Source organism: Odocoileus virginianus, unplaced genomic scaffold (genome assembly GCF_023699985.2).
Source record: "Odocoileus virginianus isolate 20LAN1187 ecotype Illinois unplaced genomic scaffold, Ovbor_1.2 Unplaced_Contig_2, whole genome shotgun sequence".
Taxonomy (NCBI): domain Eukaryota; kingdom Metazoa; phylum Chordata; class Mammalia; order Artiodactyla; family Cervidae; genus Odocoileus; species Odocoileus virginianus.
In genome coordinates, this window is record NW_027224319.1 from 2036838 (window position 1) to 2055551 (window position 18714).

The following is an 18714-nucleotide window of genomic DNA, read 5'->3' on the forward strand; positions in this document are numbered from 1 at the left end:
TCCCTGTGGGCCTGCATTTGTAACCAGCCTCCCAGTGGTGAGGGGAGGATTTTTAAAAATAGCTTTATTGATTTTATTTTTTGGAAGATAAAAGCAATAGATATTCTTTGTTAAAGGAAAAATTAGATGGCATAGAAAGAAGAAAATGAAAATTAAAATCAGCCCAAACTTTATCACCCAGAGATAATAATCATCTACATTTCAGGATCTGGCCTTCTCATTTCTGTGCTATATCTTTGTGTCTAAATGGGTTTGGGGTAGGACCCTGGGGCAGATGAAGCAAGGTGGGGACTCGGGGGAGGTGGGACAGGTACCAAGACAGGTACCTGGTGATGGGGCCTGTGTAATTGCTGGTACATGGTCAGAGCAAACCCACAGTCTGTCTCGTGTGCCATGTCAGCACCTGAGAAGTTGCCTGGCATTCCTCAGATTTTATCATCATTTGCATATTCACCTAACCACAATCCCTATTATATCTTTAATATCTTTCCTGCTTATTTGAAGCTCTATAAAACAAACGCCATATAGCCACTATCTCATTTAATCTTTAGAATAACCAAAAGAGAGAGTTTCTGTTATTAGTCCCATTTTACAGATGAAGAGACTGAGGCCCAGGAAAGCAAAATGACTGTCCAAGGCACGGAGTGAGTTCAAAACCAGGATCCAGGTCTCCTGATACCAGCATGCTAAGCAGAGCTACATGTAACAAAAAGCACATTCTTTTCATGTGCCACGCACACACCCTCAACATCCCTGCCAGAGCGGCTTATTCTGTCCATTTGTTCAGTTGTACAGGTGATGAAACTGAAGTCAAAAAGGTGAAGTCATTCGCCTAAGGCCACACACCCAGGGCTGTTGAGAATTGAAGGCAGGTGTGTCTGGCTGCAAGCAGGAGCTCTGGATGGGCTGGGATAAGAAGGGTGACTGTTCTGTCACGGGAAGCCTCTTTGTCCCTCTTTTGGGCACCCAGAGTGGAGCCTCAGGACCCTCTTGTCTCGATTCCAGTCTCTGCTCCGGTCCTGACCTCACTGGTCACGGCCTGGACCATGGGGAGGGGGGTTGGGTTTAGCAACAGCACCACCTGGTGGCTGATTCTGCCACCAGAGCCCGTCTGAGCCCAGGACTCTGGGTGGAGAGGGCAGTGATGGAGGGGTGGGGGAAGCCCCCTAGCTCATTCTCTCCTGCTGGAGCCCTGGGTCACCCAACAGTTGCCTGGTATAGAGAAGAAACAGGGGCTCTGGGTTTTGTAAACCTGGCTTTGAATTCCAGCTCAGTCTGTGTATGTCAGCCAAGCTCCTCCACTCATTTCTCTTGAGTTTGGACTTTAAGTTATCACATCTGTAAAGTGGGTATGAACTGCAGTCTCAGGGTAGTTATGAGGCTGATGGAAAATACCTGCCTCCTCCCAGAGGCATCCACAGATCATGCCCAGACCCTCTGTCAGGCTTCTTTTTAGTCACCTGGCTAAGTGGGGCCCAAGCTTCTGTCCAGACCAGGCTAAGAGAGACTTTCCATTCTAGAAACAGCTCACTTGGGGAAGATACTCAAAAGAAAGGCAGAGAAAATCCACGGGAGAACAAGAAAAGTTGAGTGTTGGTCAGAACTGGTCTGATACACTGGTGGGGGCGGGGTGGGGGGCTCTCTTAGGGAGAGCCAAGCTTGTTCCACTCTCTCAAGGTCAAAGTTGCCTGCTGAGGCCTTTGCCCAGACCCGCCTTGCCCACCACCTTAGGTGGTCTGCAGTCTGGCTGGCTTCCCATCACTGCTGGGTGGGCAGGCCCACATCAGCTTCAGTTTCCCCACTCAACCCCTGAAAGCGCTTCCGAGCACCCCTCCTCCCCTTCCTCAAGGCCGCACCCTGCAGGGTGCTCTTCAGAAGCACGCTTTCCACACTGCGGCCCCAAGAGTCCCCCTAGAGCACCAGATGGCTCCAGAGCCCCCCAGTAATGACCAAGATATTTTTATAGCTCCTGATGCATGCCTGCTAAGTCGCTTCAGTCATGTTCAACTCTTTGTGACCCCATGGACTGTAGCCTGCCAGGCTCCTCTGTCCATGGCATTCTCCAGGCAAGAATACTGGAGTGGGTTGCTGTGTCCTCCTCCAGGGGATCTTCCCCACCCAGGGATCAAACCCATGTCTCTTACATCTCCTTGCATTGGCAAGCGGGCTCTTTACCACTAGCGCCACCTGGGAAGCCCATGGCTCCTGACGAGCTCAGTAACTGACTTGCTCCTTGGGGCCCTCCATTTCCCCCGGTGACGCCCTATACACAGGAGCAGGGCCCCTCCAGTACTCTGGAGCTCTCTGAACTCCCAAAGCGCTCCATCACCCACTGATGGCTCCACATAGCTCTGCTGCATCCCTAAGACCCCCGAGCCCACTCTCAGGTGCCCAGGGATCCCAACAGCCCCTTCTAGTCTCTATGCCTCACTGGCCCCACACATCCCCCTCGTCCATCTCCGTGAACCCAGTGGCAGGATGTCATTCCTGGGAAACTCTGAAAACTTCCAGAGGTCCCAAGTATCACCAAAGGTGTTTCAAGGCTCCTGAAGACCCTCAGACTTGCCCCGACAGGCCTCCCGCCATCACTCAGTTCCCCATGGCCTTGAATGACCCATCAATGCTAGTGATGGCGCTCAGTGCCTTCCAAACGGGGACTGTGGGAAGCGCATGGGCCTTGCAGCCAGGCACCCCAGGGTTAGTGCTGAGACCCGGGCAGCCAAGCTGACTTCCCTGAGCCTATGTGCTCGTTGGTGGAACGTGACCACCGTGCCAACCCACACGGGGATTGAGGGAAGGCGATCTGTACGGGAGGGCCAGCATGGTGTCCAGCACCAGGGAGGTCTTCACTACCTACTCACTGCCTGTCCCACAGTGCCCCACTCTCGGGCAAGCTGGGCACTTACGCGCGGGAGCCCCTGGGGGCACATGTTCTGTGTGAGGACCTGCACTGATGCTGGTGTTACCCCAACCCCTCACTCCGAGACACGGGAGGGGCCGCTGCGCGGGAGCCGAGTGGGTTCAAACAGTCAACCAGAGTTGGTGGGGGAGGGCCTCTTCTTCACCGAGTTTCCCCAAAGACTTCTTCCTGCCTCTGCCTTTGCTCAGGCCGTTTCCCATCTCAAATGGGCTTCCCTGCCCGGCAAGTTCTTGCCATCCCTCACTATGCCACTCCAGTTCCCAGCCCCTGGCCAAGTGCTTGGGCGTGTGGGCCCCGCGCAGACCTGGCAATCCGCGATCCTACTCGGCTCCTCCTTTCCACGAGGTGTATCTGGTGTCTTTTTTTTTTTTTAAAGTTGTGCAGCTTGTGGGATCTTAGTTCCCAGATCAGGAATTGAACCCTCGTTCCCTGCCTTGGAAGGTCAGAGTCTTAACCACTGGGAAGCCCCTGGTGTCATTTTTTTTTTTGTTGGGGGTGGGGGGACAAATTATTTACAGTTTCTGAACATGAGTTCCTTGTATTAAGCAACGAGATGAGTAAACCTTACCTGTGAGGTCTGCTGTGGGGCTCGGACGAGGTAACGCCGGCGTGACCCCTGGAACATAGCAGGTGCTCAACAAGCTGTCCTGATCCTGTCCCGGCACTGCCCGAGCGCTGGTCCCTGGCACGCTCTGCCCTGCGGCCTCTCGTGGGGAGGGGCTCTGACCGTGCACCCAGCCTGACGCTCTGAGGGCAGTGCCTGGGTGGCCCCTCCGTCTCCCTCATGAAGAGGACCTCATTCTAAAGTGAGAGGCAGAGGAGGCCAGGAGTTGGCAGCAGAGTCTGACTCGGCTCCCTACGGGGTCAGGAGGTGCCCTCGGGCCAAGGGCTTGCTTGAGTGCTCACAGCCTGAGAGGGCGCCAGGGGCTGAGTACGAGACAGGAAGGCAGAGGACTTCTGGGGGAATCCCGCGCCGGCTGCATTTCTTCTCCGGGTCACCTTTTCGTCACCACTCTACCGACGGTGAAGCCAAGGCCCAGACAAGTGGGCAAACTTGCTCGGGGCTGCACCGTGGAGCTCAACTGGCCGGAGAAGACTGGACGAGGCAGAGCGCTTCTCCCTCTGCGCGCCCCGAGTCTGGAGCGGCACAGGCACGTCCCGAGGGACCGGGGAGGGCAGAAACACTTAGACAAAGGGCTCTTCCCCTTGTCTCAGCGCCCCCAGACCTAGGTCCACGCAGGGAACATGCGGGTGCTTGATAGAGCCCACCAAACACCAAACCCCGTTTTCCAAAATTTGCAGCTCTCAGCCAACCTGGGGGAAGGAATAAACAAAGTGGGGTTGTGGATGCATTAGGAAGACGACTCTTGTAAAGCACTTAGCAGACGGTAGACGTTCATTGTACCGTGATCACATGAAAGGCAGTGTGGGCTTCTGAAACAGCCCTGGGTGTTTCTAACTGATAACCCCCTCAGTTGAAACAACAGCCCCCAAATGTGGAACCCAGACGGTTTTGCAGGAACATCACAGAAGTTAGAGAACCCGGAGAATCACCTGATGAGTTACAACCACTCTGCCAGGAAGAGCCACAGAGAGTTGGTTCATTTCTTTTAATTTTTAAAAATGAGTAAGCAGACAATCGTGTACCCTTTGAATACCCCATAAAAACGTTCATTATGCAAAACAGTACAACCTTTTTCATTTTTTAATAATACTGTAAATATCTCAGAAAGGATGTATTGTTTCTAATGAATATCAAAAAGAGTCACTGTGATGACGTTTCGCCTGCCCCCACACTTCCCTCCCTGCCCGCCTCCCCAAGTTACCCAGGTACCAGTAGGAGATTACAAAAAGCGAAGAACAAAAGCCCTCCCTCCGCCCTGGCCCACGAGTCCCATAAAGTGAGTGACGTGTTAAGGGCCACACGAACAGCGCGCCCCCAGCGAGGCAGAGGAGGCGTCGGTGACCACGGTGGGCGGGGAACCGGTAGCAGCAGCAGTGGGGAGACCCCGCCCCAGCCTGGTGTGAGAAGAGCCAAGGAGAGTGGACACAGGCAGGGGTTCCGCCGGGGCCCTGATCTTCCTGCGTCCATTTCCGGGGTCCACCAGAGCAGACAGGTCAGGGAGATGCCGGGCTGTGTGTGCAAAAGGGGGGCCCTGGAATCAGACACCTCGACCTGCCTGGGTGGTGGGGGGCGCTTGGCCTCTCTCTTAGCAAACGCGGGCTTCAGACGAGGACCGCTGGGGGCCGAGCAGCTGGGCGTTTGGGGGAATCAGACACGCAGGTTTATTACAGGAAATTAAATCCTCTGGAGAAAGCTTGCATTGCCACCGCATAAGACTGGGCACAGAAAGAAGAAGGACAAAGGATGCACCTTGCCTGTCCCCAGGTAACTCAGGACCCAAGGCAGAGGCTCGACATCAAATCCAATTAAGGAAGAGACAGGACCAGCCAGGGAGGCCCAGAGCAGTGCCAGCCGCTGCCCCAGACTCCGGGACGGCGCAAGCGAGGGAGGGGATGGGAGCCCAGGGCTCCACGCCAGTGAGCTCTGAGGCTCCTCAGCCCCTTGGCCAGAGAGGCAGGCGGGCCAGCTCCTGGGGAAAAGGTAGAGGAGAAGCCTTGTGAAGATTCCGGGGCTCTGCTAGTGGCAGGAAGGGTGGGCAGGGACTGGGGGGTTTTAGGAACGCAGGAGAGGGAAGAGGGCAGGGGGATGGTCAGAGGCAGAAGACGAGGTCGGGGGATGACGAAGGGATCAGAGGATGAAACCCGGCTCCAGACCCGACCTCAGCTCTGACCCAGGAGGTTGGTGGGGGTGTCACATGGCGCAGACCCCGGCAGGGCCAGTGGTAGGATAGACAGCCGCAACTAGGACAGAGCCCAGGAACCATCAGCCAGACGCCTCCAGCCAGCCTGCTGAGGAGGATGGAGCGGCAGAGCTGAGCGTGTAAGCAGATGACACAGAGGAGCCCTGCTGTCTGCGGGTCTCCACCAGAAGGAACCTCTCACGGAGGAAATCAAGCCACGTGGTTTCCGGGATAAACTTGCTTTAAAGAAGGGAGTGACGAGTGGCAAGTCTTCAGAAGAATCCAAGATCAACAGCAGGTCTGCACGCCCAGGGGGAATGCAAAGGATCCCTGGAGAGATGCGGCCAGGCCAGGCAGAAGCCCCCAGAGCTCACCTGACCCAGCCGTCCCCACCGGGGAGACCCAGGAGGGCTGGGAAGAGCCCAGGTCACTCGGTGGGACCAGGGCAGAGGGGGCCTGGCGCCTAGGAGTCCTGAGTCGGCCGGGACGTTTTCTTCTCTGACATAACCTCACTGTCTGCAAACCCACCACCTCCGGGAAGCCCGGGAGGACGGGCAAGGGAGGGGCTTCAGGGGAAGCCTGGTGGCGTGGAGACAGACAGACTGGACTGATGCGGGGCACGGACAGGTCGGTTCAGAGGCTGACAGAGGAGGCAGACGTCGCTCCCACCCGCTCACCCCACAGCCCGAGGATAAAAAGTCCGGTCCTGTGGTACAGCTTCTTCCTAACCCCGAGGGAATGCTGGTTACACCCTCCTCACATGAGAAGTCCCTGTATAGGGTTATCTCTTCGCATCGTTACTCACATGGCAGTTGGGGGATGGGAGGAGGAGGGGGCATGACTTGAAACCAGAGTGGGCACGGCCACCTTAAAATTAACTTGTTAATAAATCCTGTGCAAAAAACAAACAAACAAACAAAACCCAGAAACGAGCAAGCCTCTACCACTAGGTGAAGTACGCGGTTCAGGTACTCATGTGTACACAGGGCGGTGGACGGCAGGGGCGAGGAGCAGGAGGAGGGCCATCGAGGCGGCGGGGCGCTCAGAAGTGCGTCTCCTTCTCTGTAATGGCCGCCACGGTCCCATCGCCCTTGAGTTTGGCGTCACAGTCATTAACCGCCACCGTCCGTGGGCCTGCCCCAAGCGTGCCCCGCATTTTCAGGTCGGCGCTGGGGATCATCAACTTGCGGAATCTCTACATGGTTGGAGAGGAAAAGAGTTGTCTGAGAAGAGCGGTTGTTGGGGTCCCCGGGGGGCCTGCCTCGGCGCCTCCCAACTGCACGGCGGACACCTCGGGGGGTGGGGGGTGCTGTGGAAACGGCAGGCCGGGCTTGGAGCTCTGCCCTGGGCGATGCGTCGGCCTGGAGATCTGTTTCCCGCCCCCACCCCCGGACATGGGAACCTCAGGGTGCCAGCGCTGGGTGAGGAAGGAGACGATGAGCGGAGCTGCCCGCCCTGTACCTGGCCCGCTGCAGGAGGCCAGGCCGCAGGAGCTGTGCCCAGGCCGCATCCTTCCTTCCTGGGCAGGCTGACGCTCGGCTCTGAGTCCCTGCTTGGCCTTAATACGTGTGAGGCCAGTCGCCTAACGCCACCGCGCCGTGCTATCCCACTTGTGAGATGGGCCAGCAGCTCCTCCTGGGGACTCTGATGTGAGGGTGAGCACCTCCGGGGCTGTCTATACAGTGGTCTCTGCATAAATGGGTATGTTTCCCATAGAAGGCCATCATCATGCCCGTCATCCCCGTCTAGGGAATAGGAGGTGTGTGTCTGAAGATGGAAACGTTCTTGCTAAGGCCTCAACCCCACAGAGTGGCTGGCAGACAGGGTGCTGGGCGCATGGGGTGGCCATCATCTACTCTACCCCTGACACATGCTCCTTCCCCCTTGATCCTGCCTGGGCACCCCTCCCCCCACCCCCACCTCAGCCTCATGTGCACCTCCAGAAGATGTCAGGCCAGGATGTGGGAGGTCCTTCCTGGGTCCTTTCCCCAAGAAGGCTGGAAGGACTTTGGCGTGCTGGTTTCTTACGATCAAGGTCCTGTTTCCATGGTCAGATCCTGCCACGCCTAATAGGCTGGGCCTATTCTGCCCAAGAGGGATTAACAGGCAGGACGCCCCTCTTCCCCCATAATATCATCATGCTGAGCATCTCCTAGGTGCCAGGCAAGGCGCTAGGATCTTGACAGAGGACAGGAGCTGGGAGCATGGGCTCTGGAGCCGAGTGCCTGGGCTGGACTCCCAGCTCCACTGCTTCACTGAGACAAGAACTTAACCCTCTGCATCTTGGTCCCTCATCTGTCAAAGAGGTTCACAGCAGCACCCACCTCGAGCGTCATTTTCCTGAGGTGTCCTCAGATTTGCTGACCTGTGCATGGCTCTTAGCACAGACTACCTGCCCTCAGAGCAACTCTCTGACCCCCATCTTTCCTTCCAGATCCTTCCCATCAGCTGGTAGAACCTTCTGGAAATGCCTGCATGTGTCTTCAGTCATGTCCGACTCTTGACACCCTACAGGCTTGTAGCCCGCTAGGCTCCTCTGTCTATAGGATTCTCCCAGGCAAGAATACTGGAGTGTGTTGCCATTCCCCTTTCCAGGGGATCTTCCCAACCCAGGGATTGAACCCGCATCTCTTACATCTCCTGCACTGGCAGGCAGGTTCTTTACCACTAGCGCCACCTGGGAAGCCCTTCTGGAAATGGAGGGACATGAACTCACTGGCAGGGGTCAGCCGGGGCCAAGGTATTTGGGCTCCAGGGCAGCTCTCCTCTGGACACGCCTGGTCCCAAGTCAGAATCAACAACTGCCCTTGTCCTACATTCCCTGCAGGAGCGGAGGACTCGGCCTTGCTCTGGGGGCAGGAGCAGGCTGGAGAAAGGGACCTTCCCTCTCGGCTTGCTCCCGGGACCTGGCTGGGTCCTAGCTCTCCCCTGGGTGGACAGGAGGGCTGGCTGGAGCTGACTCTGGGCTGGCGCGTGCCTTGGGGGGCATCGGCACACAGGCCATGTCTGTGAGACACAGCTCAGCCCCGAGAACCCCGGGCGCTGCACTGGGGCCGGAGCCAGGCAAGGGGTATGCGGCACGAAGGCCCAGCCTCAGGGGGCCTGCTCCAGCACGCCAAGGCTGCGTGCCCTGGGGTAACTGGCTTCCCCTCTCTGCTCAGCTTCCTCACCTGTGACATGGGGACAGGAAGCACCTCCACCTCACAGGACAGCTATGAGGACTTGGCAGCCTACTGACTGTCGACGGCTTACAGCAGCGTCTGGCACAGAGCACGCGGTTAGCAAAAGGGGCGTGAAGCTGACTCAGACCTCCTGATCCCCCAGCAGGTGGGAAAGGAGCGTGAAGAGAGACAGGGTGTCTAGGCTGTGACGGGCCGGGGCCCAAATTCACTAAACAAGCAGGAGAACATGGACAGCACGATTTCATTGGCAGGAAAATGCCCAGAAGAAGCATATACAGAGAGATTTCTGGGTGTCTGGGGCTTAGGACAGGGCTTACGGAAACAGGCACTGGGAATCTTATGAATAAATAAGAATATATGCAAATAAATAAATAAAAATGTTTGCAAATGGATTTATGGTGATGACAGCATGACACAGAACATTGCTACAAAAAATACGCCACTGAATTATATCAGAAATGGGTGAATTTTATGATACAGAAAACATATTTCAATAAAATTGTTGAAAATGGTCAGTTTGCTAATTCTTGGTGGTCTGATCCTAGGCGAGTGACTGAATTTCTCTGAGGACGGAGGAGATGCAGAACAGAGAGAGCTCTGCACGAGGACGGCACAGGACAGATGCCCCCAGGTGTCAGACTCTCCCTGTGCCCTGGAAACAGGGTCCTTAATGAACGGGATCAACAGAACACCAAGAGCCGACACTTGGCCCCTCTCTCCCCCAAGTCCTGGCTCAAGTGCTGTCCCTCTATGCACTCACTGAGTCCTCAAACAACCTCTGTAAGTGAGGGACTACTGCTGACCCATTTTACAGATGGGAAAACCGAGGCTGAACTCAGGGGAAGCAGCTCAATCTCCGGGCCTCAGCACAACACTACTGATGAACCCCTGCCATGGAGGAGCTGGCCAGCCTTCCCCAGGAGACACGTTGGGGTACGTTCTCATCACACCCGTGGCCCAGATGGGGAAGCGGGGACCCAGAGACTCCTGTGGCCACACTCACACTCACCAGCACAGCCCTTTAGCATAGCCAGCCCTGCCCTGTGTCACACTCCCCCCCACCCCGCCCCACTTCCCAGCCACCCTCACTGACCTCTCCTCCCAGGCTGCTCACCTCTGGCAGTGTCCCCTCTGTCTTCCACACCTTGATGCAGACCCAGACCGGGATGCAGAGCATGGAGGACAGGGCCATCAGCCAGCCGATGCCATAGCCCCAGGGAGGGTAGGTGTACACGTTGTTGTACTTGAGGGGCTTGTATTTGACCAGGAAGAAAATGAAGATGCCCTGTAGAGAGATGGGGAGAGGTCCCTGGGATGGCCCTCAGCCTGGCTGCGGGTAGCCGGTAGGGGAGATGGTCGACCCTGTGCGATGGCCTCGGAGAGGTGGCATCCTGCCTGTCCACAGCGAGAAGCACAGGGAACAGACCCCACAGGTCCCAGGAGACCCTCCTCGACCCCCCAGGAGCCTGATCTCCAGCCTCCAAATAGTCAGAAATTTTAACTTTTTTTTTTCCAGCTACTTCTCAGGGCTGGTTTCAAAGCTGACTTTCAAAACTAAGATGGTTGGTGAAGATGCTCTGAGATACTTCCAGTGCCAAGGACTGGGTGAAGAGCAGCGGTTTGGTTTCTTTAATTAAACATCCTTTCACCAAGGCCTCTCCGCAGTTTGGTCTGAGGGGCAGAGCGTGAGCCTCTCCTTACCCTCAAGCTGTTGCTTCACTGTTAACAGCAGAGCCAGATGTCTTTCATGTGACCCTCAGCCCCCATGGAGGTGGGTGCCGTCTGCCCGGGCTGCGGGTTTAGAATCTGAGGTCCCAGGAAGAGAGGTGACTTGCTCACTGTCACACAGCAAGCTGGTGGCATGACCGGGGTCCTAGTGAGGCCTCCTGGCCCAGCCCAGAGACTGTTCCCCAAAAAAACACTGGCTTGGAAAGGTGTCAGTTGGCTTGGACTTCTGAGTGCACAGAGGGTCCCCCAGGGGGACATCACCTCCTCAGTTTTGGCCTCAGTCAGGCCTGGGCTCTGGGGTGGAGAAGTGGGCGGGGGGTGGAGAAGTAGGGGAGTGGTGGGCTGCAGGTGGCTCCTGGCATCACCCTTACCGCACAGATCCCGGGGGTCACGACTTTCCAGCACCATTTAATGAGTGACAGCGGCCGGTAGCCAATCATGTCTTCGATGTTATCATAGAAGCGGTTGCTTCCTGTCCAGAATAAAGCAGATGGGCACACACACCCCAGAGAATTTCTGTACAAGACTCAGAGGAAAGGCGATGAGTGTCTGCTATCCCCAGCTGGAGACAAGTTGTGGCAGGGACCCTACTTGCTGCTTAAAAACTACCAGGGTGTTAGCTATGTGCAGCATTAGGATAAACTGTGGTGGAAGGGACTCTGAAGAGACCCCTCCTGACTCAGGCAGTAAGGCCCAGGACACAGTCAGGAGCTTCTGGGGAAAAGGCGGAAGGTGGTTGCTCTGAGCGGGGTCAGGCTGGCTGACCTGCCTGGGTGGGGTGGGGGTTGGGGCTCAGATTTTAGGGCTGGTGGGGGTCTATTCACAAGCCCAGCAACTCTCATCCGCTTACTCAGTCTGGGGAACAGGAAGGCCGAAAGGCGGGTGCTGAGGGCCTGTCACTGGGCTGGCTGGTGTGTCTCTACCCCCTCCTACCAGGAGCCACGGTGACGACTACTCCATTATACAGATGGGAAAACTGAGCCTCGGGGGCAGAAGGATGGACCCAAGGTTACAGTGCCTGAGCCTGGAACCCCTCCCTGTACTGCAAAAGGGTATACAAGCAGTAGGGTCTTCCAACAGGTGGGAGAACCCAAGATGTGCCTGAGGGTAAGAGGTTGATGGAGATGGAGACGGGCTACAGGGAAGCCCAGCCCACCCAGGTTCCGGGCACTGTGGGGTGGTGGGCTCGGCCTCCACTCACCATACACCCAGCCGATGCAGATGCACTCGAAGATGGCCACAAAGAGAAGGCACATTCCGCTGGCGGCGTAGGAGTCAAAGAGCTGGAAGATGTACATACCGCCCTGCGGGGTGGGAGGCCAGACATGGGGAAGAGGGACAGACAGACATATGGGAGAGCAGGGTTAGCCAGCTCTCGGCGAGGGCGCCCCGCCCTGTGGTCACCTACCACCCTGGAGTCCTGGCCACTAGGGCAGACTGGTCTCTCCAGCATTCTGAACGCCACACCCACCACGGCTGGGCCCCCTGAGACCACGCTAACGGGCTGCTGGGATCGCAGGGGTTTGTCTTGCCTCTGCTCCCTGGATGCTAGACACAACAGAAAACTGGAGCCTGGAGGCCGGGCAGGCTCAGCACCTCCCTCCAGGAGGCTGTGACAGCCTCCCCACGGGCCTCCCTGCCTCTAGCCTCACCCTCTCCTACGTGTCCACACCGCAGCATGCGTAGGTCCTGCCTCGTGTGGTCATGAGGCCAGGGCTACTGGTGTCCTCAATGCTCACGTGGGGAAGTCGAGGCCAGGGGTGGTGAGAACACGCCCCACCAGTCACCAGAGGTCACCCGCCGTGGGCCTGAGGACCGGGCCCAAGCGTCCAGCTGCAGGGCCTGAGACCTTCCCCACCCACCGCCTCACCTCCATGGAAGAGCAGATATTTGCAGACTATTTTTTCCCAAGAGCAGAGCTTTAAATGTGTTTAAATGAGGGAGAAGATCCTCTGAGCAATTACTGAATCTGCTATGGCCCATTTGGCAGGTTCCCGTTGTGGTCACTCATAGACACACCTCCGCACAGGGCAAAGGTGGGTGTATGGGGCCTGAGTGTGTGCTGATTCCCCATCCAGGGCAGGCAGAGCGCTGGCTCCCTGATGGGCTCTGTGATCCATGGTACCAGGGCTGGCCAGCTGGCGTCCAGGAGAGCTCTCCGGCGACCTGCCTGCTGCAAGCCGAGAATGCCCACGAATGCCTGCTTTTCCTGGAGCCCCACCAGCCTCTTGAAGGCATCAGGTAACCCCCCAATTTGTGCATGACAAAAGGCTCTACTTTGTGTAATTAATCAGCACTTAATGAGGCCCTGCTCACTGGCTGTGTGGAGAAAGGCAGGGGGAAATGTGGCACCATTCATTTGCTCAAATGCTGATTATCACTCCCATTAATGTGACAATGACTGGGAGCAGGAATTATACACCCCGGGTCAGGCCCCAAGGGCACAGGACAGATCAAGGCCGGCTCCTGTTCTTGAGGACTTTGGGGCCTGGTGGGGCAGGTGAACAGACAGGTCACTGTAATGTCCAGATGGAGACTGGACCAAGCTTAGAATGAAGTCCTGGGTAGGAAGGAAAGCAGAGGAGGCTTCCAGGAGGAGGTGGCTTTTTTGAGTTGAGAGGCAGAGAATGACGAAGATCAGCAGTCTGACCTCAGTACCACATCAGCTGCTTTGACAGATTCTGAATTCCCTCACTTTTCCCATGTTCCTTACAAAACCCCTTTGTGTCTCCTGGCAACAGTTTTCTGGTTATTTGGAGGGGGAGAGTGGCTTGGTTTGTAAAATTAATTAATTTTGTGAGTGTGGGTAAAAAGATACCTAATTTCACCTTCCCAAGTTACTTAAGAAAGTATCTATTAGGATGCTACGGGAGGGAAGGGAATCATGGCTTTATGAGACAGTCTGAATTTGGGGGTGTGATGAGCCCCTCCCTGCCCACAGGCCTGGCAGAGACAAGAGGGGACATGCAGAAGGCGGGAGCTGGAACACCGCCTGAAGGTGTCCAGGTTCCTCAGTGACGAAGCCTGTTCTGAACTTGAGGACACTGAAAGTCCCTAGCTGAGGGTTATCCGGCAGACACTGCCTCCTTCACTCAGAAGTTTTACTGAAGAGGGTAGCGGGGCATCTGGGTGCTCATGGGCTTAGTTGCTCAGTGGTGCCTGACTCTCTGCGACCCCATGGACTGTAGCCTGCCAGGCTCCTCTGTCCATGGGGATTCTCCAGGCAAGAATACTGCAGTGGGTTGCCACGGATGCTCATAATGACCAGGTAAACCCAGCCTTTCTCATTGTGAGTTTTATTCCTTCTGGTGATGGAGACCTGGAGCTGAGCACTTATACAAGTGCTGAATGAGAACTTCCATGGAGTCTCACGATGACCCATTACAAACACGAGAACACAGAGTCCCCGAGAAGTGCTGGACCTGGAGGCAGGGTCACCCAGCCAGTCAAGGTCAGAGCTGGGACATGATGTCAGATCCGCCTAACCCAAACGTGTCCATGCTAAGTCACTTCAGTCGTGTCCGACTCTTCACACCCTCATGGACTGTAGTCCACCAGGCTGCTCTGTCCATGGGATTCCCCAGGCAAGAATATTGGAGTGGGTTGCCATTTCCTCCTTCAGGGGATCTTCCCAACCCAGGGATCAAACCCACGTCTCACGTCTCCTGCACTGGCAGGCAGGTTCTTTACCACTAGCGCCACCAAAGCCCAGGCACTTACCCCTCATGTTACCCTGTCCACATCACTTACCCGTGTGGCTAACACTCACCTCTGTTAACATCACAAGGCCCAGAAAGTAGGAGGTGACCGACAGGGCCAGGATGAGCAGCTCCCGCCGATAGCCCCTCCGAAAGACCTTGGGGTACATGTCTACCACGGCAGTCACCAGGCTCTCCACGCACACAAACTGGACGGGGCAGAAATGATGGTGCGAAGCTCCAGAAAAAGGCCATCAGAGGCCCTGGCTCCAGGCAGGCACAGCTGCCCTAAAGCCTGGGCTTCCCTCCCTGCCGGGCCTCACCTTCATTCCCACACTTCCTCACCCTGATGGAGGACCCAAGAATAACAACAGTATCCCCCGTGCTTACAGAATGCCAGCAGGCCCATTCAACACAAGAGGACCCTGAGGCTCAGAGAGGGGAGGTGACCAGCCCAAAGTCTCTCAGCAAGGAAGCAGCAGAGTCAGGCCTTGAGGTGAGGTCTCCTGACTCTAAAGCTAGAATTCCTTCTTCTTTATGCTGCCAGTCATGTGCCCATGTGCTGGGCCTTGTTCTGGGGTGGATGAAATAAATGAGATCCAGTCTTGGCCTGGGAAGCGAGATGGCAGTCTGGGTAACTGTCTTGAGAGCTGAGGGCTCTGGTCTGTCTGTGGGGGCCTGACTTACTTCATTCTTCAGGCCTGAGACAGAGCCCCTGCCCTTTGCTTCAGGTGGGCGGGTGGCCTTCTGCTGGGGGTAGGGCAATCAGGGGAGCTAATGCCCAGCTCTTGTGTTTGGGCTGGGCAAATTCAGATGGCAGAGCTTGAGCCACTATGCATGTGTGTCCCACCATGCTGAGACAGGGCCAGGTGTGAGATCAGCCACATTCCTACTCAACCCTCAACACCCAGACCCAACAGCCCAGCATATCCCACACCCCCTCCCCGAGTTCTCCCAGCACTGTGGGCAGATCTCCTGCATAAGCCTTTTCCTGACTGCTTCTTCTTGCCCTCAACTTGAGCAGAACAGACCCCAGCCCCTATTCCAGGCTCAGTCCATACCCCTCATCTGTGGGATCCATGCTTGCTCAGATCTGTCTCCTTACAAAAAGGTGAGACCCTGGAAGGCAGGGGCCATGTCACTGACATCTACTTCAAGTGGCACAGAGCAGATGCTCAGAAAATGTTTGATAAATGAATAATAACAACAGTGGTGAACACACAGTGCTTGTTGTGTGCCAGGCTCAGTTCTATGTAGTTAACAGATGTTAATTTATTTAATCTCTATGTATTAAGTTCTACCATTGCCCCTTTTTTGTAAAGAAGACACAGAAGTATAGTGGTGTAAGTAACTTGCCCTGAGGTCACAAAGGTCTAACATTTTAGGGCCTGAATTTGAACTGGGCAATCTTGTTCCAGAGGCTGGGCTGTCACTACCGTGGGGCACTGGGAGGTCATTATTTGGGGGCACCCCCATCCCTGGAGCCACTGCTTGGCTCCATGTCCTTTCTGGTCCATGTCTATCTCCCCAGGGAAGGTATTTCCATCCTCATTGTGGAAAGGGACTGCAGCACAGCCCAGAGTCACACAGCTGGCGAGAGTTGGGACTTAAACTCAGTCTAGACTCCAACGCTCAGGCTCCTGGCCTCCAGGCTGTCTTGTCTCTAGGGGAAGACTAGCTGTGCTCGTCCTTTCTCTAGGGTCCCCAGGTGAAGGAAGGGGACTCAGGGGACGCTGTTGATCCAGCACTTAAACTGAAGAGGCATCAGAGCAGATGGTCTACACAGTGCAGAGACCTGGGTGCATATCCCTTCAAGTCACTTGGCCTTTCTGAGCCTCAGTTTCTTCCTCTGTAAAATGGGGATAACAGAAATCCCCGCCCCCCCCACTCCAGGCCATATGGTTATCATGATTGAAAACTGAGGACACAGCCCAGGCACACTTGGGGATGGTCTGAGCAGCCACCCTCCGCCCTGGGGCCCTAGGTGCCCTTTGCAAACAGAGTATCTCAGCCCTAGTGCTGGTCTGGCTCAGCCCAGGGGCTCGCAGAGCCCAGGCCCGGCCCCCACACCCCTCTGCGGAGACAGGCCTGTCACTGTCACACAAGCTGCTGATCCCTCCTGAGGCCTCTGCCGTGACAATGGAGGGACGGTTATCAGCAAAAACACCCGGTTGCTTCTGCAGCTCAGCTTAGCAGTTTCTGAGAAACCATCCAGGGGAAGAAATAGGACTTGGCTGGATTGACAGACACACCAGCCACGGGGCCTGGATGCTGCGTGACTCGCTCAAGGTCACAGGTAGGGTGGCAGGGAGCACCTCGCCAAGACACCCCTGTCTGAGGGCCTCAGAGCGCCTGGCTTTGGCTGGAAGACCTTCTCTGGGGCTCTTAGGAAGGCCAGCCACAGTACAGCAGCAGGGCCAAGGGTTGATTTCTGGAGAAGAAGAGAGACTGGAGGCCACAGTATTCCAGCAGGAAAACCAGAGAGGGGATTGAAAGAGGGTGGGAGAGTGGGCGGGGGCGAAAAGATATAACTGCACACATTTGCGTTAACAGAAAGGAAAATGTGAACACATAAATTGTTAGTTCTAACTCCACATCCTTCACGGAGGAAGGCAGGCTGCAAGTTGGGGTGGGTCTGGGAGAGGCAGGAGAACAGAGGCGGGTGGGGGTGGGGTGTGGATGTGGGGGTAGCGGGAGCTGGTGGTGGTACCCACGACCCACCCAGGTGGCCACCTGGGGCATGTCATGGGGGCCCCGATGTGGAGATCAAGGAAGGAAGCAGATGCTTTTCTGTGTTCCCAGGTCTTTTATGACCTGGTTGGTCCCAACTGGCCAGAACCAGGATGTGGTGTGCAGGCCCCAGATCTGTTCCTGGGAGCAGCACCTGCCCCCTGCTGCCACTGCCGCCTGGGGTCCCCGCTTACCTGGCTGTCCAGGCCCAGGAAGATGAGCATCATGAAGAACAGGGCGGCCCAGAGAGGGGAGAGAGGCATCATGGTGACAGCCTTGGGGTAGGCGATAAAGGCCAGGCCAGGGCCTGGAGAGGAAGCAGAGAGAAGGGGCTGTGTGGAATTCAGTGCCTCATTCAATTGCTATCTAAATTGTTCATCTAAAATGGACTAAATGTTTCTTTTGTGCCAGGTACTGTGCTGAATTCTTCCTTGAATCACGTATATCTCACAGCCACCCCATGCTCCTGGTTCTACGAGGATAGCCATTGTACAGATGAGCAAGATGAGGCAGAGAAAAGAAAGCAAGTATCTGGAAGGGTCAAGATTCAAGCCCAGGTTAGTCTGACACCCAGACCCTCCTCTGCATAGACATGACTCTATTCTTACTGGGGTAGGTGAGGAGAGGTGGTGGTGGGAGGCATTCTTATTAAACTGCAGGTTCTTAGGCCCACCGAGAGATCCTAATTCAGTCAGTCTAGGGTGACAGAAGGACCAATGACTCCTATGTAAGTAATTAGGAGTCAGGGCTTGGACAAATGATGGTCCACCCAGACCACCTTCTCCTCTGAGTTTCTCATCTCCCAGGTCCACACTCACTTCTCTTGACTGCTCCCAATAGGGGGCTTGATAGCACAGCCTCAGGATGGGCTTTATTACTGTCAAGGATGGGAGTCCAATGTTCTAGCCCTGCAGCACGGTGGCCAAGGGTTCAAATCCGCATTCTTTACTGTGAGCTCTACCCTTGTCTCCTCAGCTAGAAAATGGGAACAAGGGATTCCTACCTAATAAGGCAGTTGGCAGAGTTCAGTGGGATGATGCGAAAATATGGAAAGCACTTAAAAAGGTAAGTGTTCAAGAGACACTTATCCTGATTATCTTCTACCTTAGAAAACAGCCTTATTAAAGGCTAATTTACCTATCATAAGTGTTTATTTTAAGTGTATAATTCAATGAGCTTTGAAAAGTGGAGGCGCCCAGATAACCATCACTGCAGTGAAGACAGAGAACATTTCCTCCACCCTCTGGTTCCCCTCTCAGTCTCCCCACCCTCATTCCCTGTCTTTGTACTGGGCAACAACTGATCTTTTTTTTTTTTTCACCTTAGATTAGCTTTGTTCATCCTATCTAGGAGGGGAATTACCAGGTCATATGGGAATCATATGTTTAATTTTCTAAGAAATGCCAAACGGATTTCCCAAGTGACTCTGTCATTTTACATTCCTACCAGCAACAATTGAGAGTTTCAGGGGCTCCACATCCTTGTCAACACTTGATGTTGTCAGTCTTTTAAATTTAGTCATTATAGTGGGTATGAAGTGTTATATCATTATGTTTTTAATTTGTATTTCCCTGATGACTAACAATGTGAAGTATCTTCACATATCTTTATTGTCCATTCATAAATCTTTTTATTGTTTATTTAAAAATTTT

General features: G+C 55.2%; 1 protein-coding gene across 3 annotated transcripts in view; it reads right to left on the reverse strand.

Annotated features, from left to right (window-relative positions):
- Positions 1–4515: 4515 nt before the first annotated feature.
- Positions 4516–18714, reverse strand: part of SLC6A11 (solute carrier family 6 member 11) — a 127052-nt gene continuing 112853 nt past the window's right edge. For all 3 annotated transcript variants that reach the window (XM_070463337.1, XM_020872554.2, XM_070463336.1), the window contains 6 exons: positions 17257–17369; positions 14404–14541; positions 11836–11938; positions 11006–11106; positions 10021–10191; positions 4516–6919 (listed from right to left, as the gene is read on the reverse strand). In XM_070463337.1, the coding sequence (XP_070319438.1) occupies positions 6767–6919; positions 10021–10191; positions 11006–11106; positions 11836–11938; positions 14404–14541; positions 17257–17369 (779 nt within the window). In that variant the 3' untranslated portion in view covers positions 4516–6766. The remainder of the gene's footprint in view (positions 6920–10020; positions 10192–11005; positions 11107–11835; positions 11939–14403; positions 14542–17256; positions 17370–18714) is intronic.